Source organism: Cucurbita maxima, unplaced genomic scaffold (assembly GCF_002738345.1).
Source record: "Cucurbita maxima cultivar Rimu unplaced genomic scaffold, Cmax_1.0 Cma_Scf00021, whole genome shotgun sequence".
Taxonomy (NCBI): domain Eukaryota; kingdom Viridiplantae; phylum Streptophyta; class Magnoliopsida; order Cucurbitales; family Cucurbitaceae; genus Cucurbita; species Cucurbita maxima.
The window spans coordinates 3,562,450-3,571,903 of NW_019272037.1; the positions used below are offsets into that span (position 1 = coordinate 3,562,450).

The 9,454-nt window shown below is 35.4% G+C and overlaps 1 protein-coding gene and 1 long non-coding RNA gene across 3 annotated transcripts; one reads left to right on the top strand and one right to left on the bottom strand.

Moving 5' to 3' along the window:
- Positions 1-1,192: 1,192 nt before the first annotated feature.
- Positions 1,193-2,891, top strand: LOC111495251 (transcription factor TCP18-like). 2 transcript variants are annotated; one of them, XM_023145202.1, is made up of 2 exons: positions 1,193-2,599; positions 2,670-2,891. In XM_023145202.1, the coding sequence occupies exons 1-2, from the start codon at positions 1,706-1,708 to the stop codon at positions 2,703-2,705; spliced, it is 930 nt and encodes a 309-aa protein (XP_023000970.1). In that variant the 5' UTR covers positions 1,193-1,705; the 3' UTR covers positions 2,706-2,891. The 2 variants fall into 2 exon arrangements, with proteins under 2 accessions (XP_023000970.1, XP_023000972.1); XM_023145204.1 differs by having other exon boundaries at positions 2,673-2,891.
- Positions 2,892-3,721: 830 nt separating this feature from the next.
- On the bottom strand, positions 3,722-6,190 carry LOC111495323. The gene is made up of 3 exons (XR_002720296.1): positions 6,017-6,190; positions 4,820-4,965; positions 3,722-3,960 (listed from the first exon to the last, which is right to left on the bottom strand). It is a non-coding gene; the product is annotated as an uncharacterized LOC111495323 (long non-coding RNA).
- Positions 6,191-9,454: the final 3,264 nt, after the last annotated feature.

A 9,454-nucleotide genomic window follows, 5' to 3' on the forward strand; every position in this document is an offset into this window, starting at 1 on the left:
GTTGGTTTAAGCTCCCACTACAAATCTATCTCTCTCAAGTAGACCTCTTGTGTTTAGAATGATGTTTGAGGTAAAATCATCGGAAACACAGACAGAATTATCTTGAAAACTGAGTGTGAGGCACACAGTAGTAGCAGAAATTTGGAGTTGTCGTGTTCATGAGTAGTGTGGTTGAAGAACTAATAATGGGCTGAAGCCCAAAAGAAAGCAAATCTTGAAGGGGAGAAAGCAGTAGCCTCCATTTGTGTCCATAGCATTGCCATTTTGAGAATAAATAAGAAGAAGAAATGGTAATTGGTGAGTGGCTAGGGCTGCAGCACAAGGTCTTTGTATGAACAGTGATCAAAGTACGAAGGGGGCCATCATAAGTTGATGTCACTCGAAGGCATAGACAGAAAAAAATAAAGAAAAGAAAGAGATAAGCACGCATGGAGGTAGGGCTCTCTGAAAGGCAATAGCAACAACAACAACAACAACATTCTCTTCTTGTGCCGTGGTGAGTTTGATTGATGGACACTTAAGGGTGAAGATGAGAGAGAGAGAGAGAGAGAAAGCAAGAAGGTGTCTCTTCTTTTTGTGGAAAGTGACATTCCCCAATGTAATGTCTTCTCCATTTTCATCCTCTCTTCCTCTCTTCCACTACCCCCTCCCCTCTTTCACTCAAATAATTGTCCTTTCCCTTTTAAATCTTAGACATAGCCACGAGGACCTATTCAACCCAACTTTATCGCTCATCATTACTTAATAAAGCTCGTTACTCATGAAATAATGGATGCAATTTGGTGAATTTATGATTCCATTCATCTTTCTATGTAAAAAGTTGTTTAATTTATCTAAGTTTAAGATTTTAGGTAAAGTTTATGTCTTTATAGTTTATTGTCTTAATTTAACATAGAACTATACAATTGTAGGCTTTTTAGCAAGAAATTTGATAAAGATTGGATGAACGAACAAATTTACGCTTCGACCTTCAAGATGGGTATAAATGTTTCAATCACGAAGAGTCGTATTCAAGTTGAGGATTAAAATGGACCTAAACCAGATAATGGGTCATAATACATACTAAAACCAAACCCTAATTAGGCGTAGAAGGAGCCATGCAAGAATTGGAGAGTTGTTAAGGCAAGAGGTGAAGTGTTTAAGGAGAAAGAAGTTTAGTGGGGTGTGGGGTTCAAAGCAAGACCTAACATCCCTCTTGTCAAACATGCTATGCTGCAAACCACGTGAAAAAGCCCACTCACTCACTCACTCACTCACTCACTCACTTATATAACTTACCATAATATGGCTATAAAAATGCAAACTTTATGCTCAAAAGGAAAGGGGTTTAGAAAGAGATGGTTCCTTTCCTTTGTCTTTCTTTACCCATTAAATAAACGCAGCCTTCTCCTCCTCCTCCTCCTCCTCCTCCTCCTCCTCCGTGCTGTCTTTCTCAAGCTCTACTCATAGCTTGTCCTTCAATTTCACTTCCTTTTTTTTTTTTTTTTACNACACAACAATAGATTCCAAACAAGAAAAAAAAGGTAAAAAAAAAAAAAAAAAATTACTGGGAAAGAGAGGGAGTGAAAAGGATGTGAACCTTTCTTTTTCTTTCTACTTCATCATCAAATCTATGTCTTTTTCCATAGTTTGAACACAACTTCCTTATTTCCTTCTTTTTTTCAACGTTTTTTGGGCTCTAAATCATATAGAAACACACAAAAACATGTTCTTCTCCACCAAAAATGATGATGATCATGACCATTCATTCCATCTCCCCATCTCTTTCTTCCCCTTTCCTTCTCCTTTTGAAGTTGATGAACAATATGATGATCAACTTCACAATTTCACTACTAATTCTGAGAGGATTTTTACGACTCCAAGTCCTGACAACGTTCTTGCCTCGAACAACAACATGGGCATTGGGAATTCAGATCAAAAGAAGCTCAAAATCCCAAGAAAAAGACTGTCAAAAAAGGACAGACATAGCAAAATCACCACAGCTCGAGGGTTAAGAGACCGTAGAATGAGGCTCTCACTGCCAGTAGCTCGTCAGTTCTTTGGGTTACAAGATTTGTTGGGTGTTGACAAAGGTAGCAAAACAGTTGAATGGCTGCTCACTCAAGCCAGCCCTGAAATTTTGAAACTTGCAAAACAAAGAAATTGCAGCCACATCATTACTACTACTGTTTGTTCTAATTCCAATTCCAATTCCAATTCCAATTCCTCCGAGGCTGACATGGTGTCTGGAATTGATGAAGTTGGCGGCGGAGGACCTAAAAAGATAAACTCTTGTTCTTTGAAGAGGAAAAGAGACAAACAGCCAAGAAAAACCATGTGCAAGGAATTGAGACAAAAGGCCAGGGAACGAGCCAGGGCAAGAACAATGGAGAAGAAAAATCAAATCTTTAAGGATTGTTCAGATCATCATCATCATCATCCAAATCACAACAAAATTTCATCTTGTTCTTGGAGCAGCCCCTTTGAAACTGGTGGGGAAGAATCAGGAGCTACTCACAGCTACAATTTCAACCCTGCCATGGAGGATGAAAACTTGTGTTCCTTTGAGATTATGACAAAATGGAGCCCATCAATTTCCTCTTTAAATTTTCTCCAACCGGTGAGTATATATACATTAAAGTTTGTAACTTTTTTTGATTTTGACCTAAACCCACTTGATTTTTATGCAGCAGCATGAATTTGAAGACACTAATATCTTTGGATAAGTTATAATCCAACATGGGATGGCGGTGTTTCTTAATTTCCTCAAAGAAACCTAGGAGGTACCAAGTGGAAAACAAATATTATTGTTATTTTGATAACTTCTTGTTGTGTTGTGTTCTTCACTTTGTGTTCCAAATTGATGTAAAACATAGAAACATTTCTATTGTATTGTGTTTCTTCCTTATCCACATTTTTCTTATGTTTTTTTTTTTTATTATTATTTTCATCGAAACTGTTCATGATGTTGTGGTTTGTGGATTACTTCGAAGGCAGTAATGAAAGATTTAGAGCAAAGCTTTTAGGAAGTGATGGAATAGACAGAAGAGAAAGGAATTAGGCATACCCACTTTCTCTAAATGTGCATGATTCGAATTCTTAAACACTGATTAATGACACTAATTAAAGTACCTCCATTAACAACATAAACCCACTAAATCATGTCATAAGATATCAAATTTAGTGAAACATCAGCTCCAATTAGTAGTAAGTTTAGAAAGGTTAAGTTTTTGGTTTAGTATTGGTGATTGTAATTGTAGTGGAACTGAGTTTATGAAGTACAAAGCTTATATGTTGTTGTCATGTCAAAGAAAATGCGATCCCAGTTTATATCACCAATGTTTGGCTTCACTTTGAGTGTCTTTTTCAAATCAATGTTATCCAATTTCCGTAACACCTTGGTGTCATCCTTAGCTTTATCAACAAACCAAACTGTTCGACATTTTTCTATAATGTAACGGCCCAAGCCCACCATTAACAGATGTTGTCTTCTTTGAATTTTCCTTTTCGGGCTTCCCCTCAAGGTTTTTCAAGTGCATCTGTTAGGAGGAGTTGTGAGATTGCACATCGAGAACGAAACATTCTTTATAAGGTGTGGAAGTCTCCCTCTAACTAGAGACGCGTTTTAAAAGTCTTGAAAGGAAAATCCAAAAAAGACAATATGAATTATGTTCATAGTTTGAATTTGTTCATGATCGAGTGCTAAAAAGGTATTAGAGTATGAGATGTTGGTGTGATATGTTGATGGAGGATGATCCAAACTAAAAGTTTGAATTTGTTTGAATTTGTTGAAGTACTTTAGGTGCAGTTTGTTTGTGTTTCAGATGTGCATTAGTTCCTACAAAACTAGAGGAAAGTAATGGACTTGGTTGGCTACGAAAAGGGGGTAAGAAACAGTACCTATCCACTCCTCATTATCTTCCTTCTTTCTCATTTGCTGCTGGGCTTGCAAACAAACTCTATGCTCTTCCTTCTGGACCCCTGAAATATGATATCACTTTTATGATCATAGCATGCCCTCATATATATTTTAGATCAATTCAACTATTGAACTATGTTTATGTTTATGTTAAAAATTTTATCCTTCTTTAGTATATCATATATTAAGAGTGTATATCATATATTAAGAGTGTACTTGAGTAGGATTATATATATATATATATAAAATATAAATACATGAGTCACGACACAAATTAAGAGTGTTCTACGAATATTTTCATTTTATAAAATTTAAATGGCAAACCTGAAAATATAAATTACACTATTAGGGTAAGGTTTGTTATTTAAAAATAGGGTTCACGATCAAACTCAACCCTACTTTCAAGATTGTTTTATATATTAAAAAAAAATTGATATTGGTAACAAATATTAATGATAAGTTGTCACTTATGAATGTTTGATATTTGAATTTCATGAGATTTTAGATATTAACACGACATGTATTGTGGACTAAAAAAGTTAAACAACCAATTATACATTGCAAAAATAGAGGGTTGGATTGGATTGTGAACTCTCTTCATGCCTTTTGAGTCAATCACCTAATCAACCTGAAATTTTAGGTCGGTTAAAAAATGTTTCCTACCCAACCTACGTACCCCCTCACAAGAGAACGGCTTTGTATAGACACCCTTCGTAGATCTATTAAACGATTTTGAAACTTTTGAAACTAAACAGATATAAGTTTTCGAGCTAATTTTGAGATATATCCGAACTATAGTATCCAAACACTTTAGACAAAAGCTTACAATAGAAAAAGTTATATGAGAAAAAAGAAAAGAAAAGCAAGTGAAGAAGAGATGATGTTTGGTAAAAATAATGAATGGAAATTGTTAAAACTTACCAAAGATTTGAAACATTAGTTAGTTGTGGATAATGGAGTGAGGAAGATGACATTTGAAAGGCAAAGAAAGTATAAGAGTCTTGTCATAATGAGTGTCCTCTTCGCAACCTATCAATACCCACTCCTCCTTCCCATACACTTTCTTTCTGCACAATCACCAATAATATTATGGAATTAATACTCATTCTTAGGGCGTCATCACTTCCAAAACAAAGGGCGGAAATCGTAATTCAGATTTGTTTAGAGTATAAGATAGCTCTAAATTTAAAATTCGAGAGTTACCCATTTAAGATTAACAAGTAAAGATTGGATTTTCATGTTTATTATGGTCTAATTTAGTTATTATATTTGTTCAACCTAAGATGGCAAAGCTAATCCATCAGATCACAATAATGTTCTAGCATTCATCACTTTGGCTCCATTTATTTCCTCTGATTTGATGCAAAACTCCCCAATGGGTGAAAATTAGTGGGGAGTAATTGCTCCACTCATGATTAATTGGCTTCTTCACCATTAAAACCCTAAACCAGTGAGTTTTTGGCATTTAAGTTGCATAAAAGATTCCCCACCCAAAAATGGAAAGGAAAGAAAAGAGAAGAGATACAATAATTCCAATCTATTGCTCAAGAAGATGAAACATTTTAGCAGAAAACAAGAAAAAGGAACATGTTCTTCCCATTCTCCATGAGAACAATATATGAATCACAAAAAATTTTTGTTTGATAACGAAAAACAACAAAACCCATGAAGCAAAACACATAAAGAAACAATCTTTGAGACTCCTCTAAGAAGAAAAGCAGAGAAAACCCTAAAAAGGCAGCTCCTTTAGCAAGCCCTAAACAAGCTCAAAATTCTCCCTTTAAAACTGAAGATCTATAGCAACAGGGAAACCCTAAAAGGATCTCATCGGTATTCATATGGGGGAAAAATCAAAGCTTGATATCAAATTTAGATACCCTTTTGAGAACATGAAACTATGATATCAATAAACAAGAAAGAGGACAAGAATCTGCAGGATCTGATCCTTCACTTGAACAAATAACAGATAAAGATGCCATTTCTTTTTTCATATAGATCTTACGAAATCTGAAGTGGGTTTTAACCAAATCGGAAGAAAAAACGCAAGAACAAGCGAATTAAGATAAAGAGAGAAGAAGAATGAAAGAAACTGGAAAGAGGAGCAGTTTCGGAGAGCACCGCCGCAAGGTGACAGAACCCAGGAGGGAAACGGAAGCCTTAACGACGGCGGCCAGGACGGAGCACAGTTATATAGGGTTGGAAAGTGGAAGGCCGTCGACGATCACCGTGTAAAATTGTGGCTGTGAGCCACCCGATTCCACTGATAGATTCCTTCATGACTTGGCCATCACAATCACCATCAGATGTTTTTCATTTTATTTTCTTTTTTATGGACTAATTTCAATTTAAGTTTTCTATTTACAGTATTTATTAGAAAATTAGTAAAAGAGAAGACTCAGCACACTTGATCAAGATATTTTTGTATTGATTTAGTCCCATAAGTAAGAGTAGGGAGGATGCTCTTCTTCAGCAATGACTCTTAAAGTATGCACTTTAGAGTAAATGGTTCGTAAATTTTTAACAGTCAAAAGGTGGATCTGACATCGAAAAAGAAGGGGGTTTGTTGAGGACATAAGAGACGGAATAGACAGCACACCACAAGTTTTGAGTTATCTACTAAAGAACTCACACGATAGGGAACGAAAATATCTCAATAGAAATAATGCTTTTAGAACTAATGTGAAAATCACTAATGCTTGATTCTTTTCTGGTTTACACGATTTTAGGCCAACAACTCACGTATAAAAAGCTATGATTGTCATTTGAATGGCGGAGTTTGGATCAGCCCTCCAAATATGGGTTGCTTAACTCTTTCAAAACAGTAGACTTTTCCCTCATTTTTTTATGAAGAAATTGAAAACCTAAATATTAATACACTCCTTTCAAAGCTCAAATCTTTAAATTACACGTAATTGAACTAATAAAATTAATAAGCACATAGAACAAACATCTCACTAAAAGATTATAAAAATCCAAAGAGATTAATTGTATTAGGAATTTGATAGACATAATACATAAAATTTGATTCTCCTTGAACAAAAGGAACTGAAAATTCCCACTTCCCATGTAAATTAGGTTTAGAAATTTATATTCAAAATTGGATAGAATTATGAAATTATGAAGCAGCCCATTTGAAGGTAAGAATTTAGATCGTAAACTGAATATGAAAGAAACAAAGAAGAAGAAGAAGAAGAAGAAGAAGAAGAGAGGTTAAAAGGGTACCTGAAAATATAAGCACTTGGGCGAGGAGGTTTCCATGGCTGCCCACAGAAGCACTACAATTCTGCAGACAACACAAGGACGTAATTAGTTCTTCATTGGCTCCCTAACAAAAACTAATTCTAAGGCTTTACTGATTTGATTGATTGGATTGAAAGGACTGATTCAATTTTTTTAATTCTTATCAACCTCGCCTCACCATAACTTTACAAATTTTTACACAATTAAAAACACGACCAAACATCATTAAACAAGTAATTAGTAAGTGGAACATACCTTCTTCAATTATACAACTAAAATCGTCAAACTGGTTTAGTAGCGATAATCAACATGTACCTTTTTGGAGTTTAAATCTTTATATCTCACTTTTGATGTACTAAAAAAGCTACATATTTAAGACCCAACTTGAGTTTAGCTCGATCATTGAAGTATTATACATTTACGGTTAAATGTTTGAATCTTCACTCTCATATAGTTCAACTAAATAAAAATTATGCAACTAATAATGAATATAGGGTCGACCCTATACTTAGAACAAAATCGCCACAATGTAAATGTTTTCTTAATAACAGTTGTGAGATATTTTTACCGTTTGTTTCGTACATGTAACAGTTTAAAATTATCGATTAGATGGGTCGCTCCTATTGTTCCAAAGACAAAATATAATGCAAATCTTGATTCTATTTTTTTTTTTTTTTTTTTTTTTCTTGAGCAATGATGACGCATGGTTAGAAATTGAAAAATCAGCATATGGAGTATTAGGTGAGTTTTACAGTATTAGCCTAAAAGCTTGCTGAAGTTACGCTATAAAACTGTGTGAAAACAGAAAGCAATAGACAAAAAGGGAAAACCTACAAAAGTAGAGTCCCTTAAATTTCAACTATTGAAGAACAAAAGCACACTAAGTTTTGAACTCACTAAAAATTGATGTTTCTTGACATGATAATGATACGCCAAAGATGGTCATTTTGGGTCCTTTCGTAGTAGAGAAAGGTCTTCTCAATGCTGTAACGCACATACTAGATATGGACCGATCATGAACAGAACTTACCTAAGAGACAAATGATTAGTCACATTATGGTAAATGGGTAGAGATTAAGAATTCTTTGAATGCAACTTAGGTCAAGGAGAACCTGTTAGTTTTAATCAAATTTAACTTGTACAGATATGTAACATTTTATAACGTTTTATAGGGTTAAATTTTCTTCTATAGTTCAAGACAAAGATTCAAATCTCTAACTGAACTGGTCTTATTTGTATATAGATCGAAAATACCAAAAATATAACCTTGAATATAAGACATACAAGATCAGGTTAGTGGTAGAATGATGGTTGATGTTAGGATATCTCACCTCTGTAGAATGTGGTCAAAGTTAGGGGCATAGGAAGGGATAAAGTTAGATTCTGTGGGATATGTATTCATTCAAGTCAAACCCTTGACTGAAATTTTGTAATAACTTTGGCGAAGTCATGGTTTTGTATGCATATTACAAAGAGTTTTTATGATATTCAACTCATACATATATATTATAATGCATATGCTTGAAAAAATAATCTTTACAAAGAATGGTCTTATTTGTAGTCATATAGAAGAATGAAACATTTTTTTTTATAAGGGTGGAAACCTCCTCCTAACAGACACGTTTTAAAAATATTGAAGGGAAGTTTGGAAGGAAAAGAACAAAGAAAATAATATCGACTAGTGGTGGGCTTGGGTCATTACAAATGGTATCGAGCTAGACACTAGGCAATGTGTCAATGAGAAGGCTGAACCCGAAGGGGGTGGACATGAGGCGGTGTGCCTGCAAGGACGCCTCGAAGGGAGATGGATTGAGGGGTCCCACGTTGATTGGAGAAGGAAACGAGTGCCAGCGAGGACGCTAGGCCCTAAAGGAAGGTGGATTGTGAGATCCCACATAGTTTGGGGAGAAGGACGAAGCATTATTTATAAGGGTGTGAAAACCTCCCCCTAGTAGATGCGTTTTAAAATCCTTGAGGGGAAGTTTGAAAGGGAAAGCCGAAAGAGGACAATATTTGCTAATGGTGGGCTTGAGCCATTACAAATGGTATCAGAGCCAGATACCAGGCGATAGTGCCAGTGAGGAGGCTGAACCCCGAAGGAGGTGGACACGAGGCAGTGTGCCAGTAAAGACGTTGGCCCTGAAAGAGGGTGGATTGAGGGGATCCCACATCGATTAAAGAAGGGAATGAGTGTCAGTGAGAACCCTAGACCCCCAAAGGGGGCGGATTGTAAGATCTTAGATCGGTTGAAAATGAGAATGAATTTTTTTGTAAGGGAAAAATATTTCCCTATTAGACGCATCTTAAAAGTATGAG

Excerpts from the sequence above, each read along its gene's own strand:
- LOC111495251 (XM_023145202.1), top strand. The coding sequence starts at position 1,706 with ATGTTCTTCTCCACCAAAAATGATGATGATCATGACCATTCATTCCAT. Across the intron at positions 2,600-2,669 it reads CTTTAAATTTTCTCCAACCG|CAGCATGAATTTGAAGACAC; the intron begins GTGAGTATATAT and ends ATTTTTATGCAG.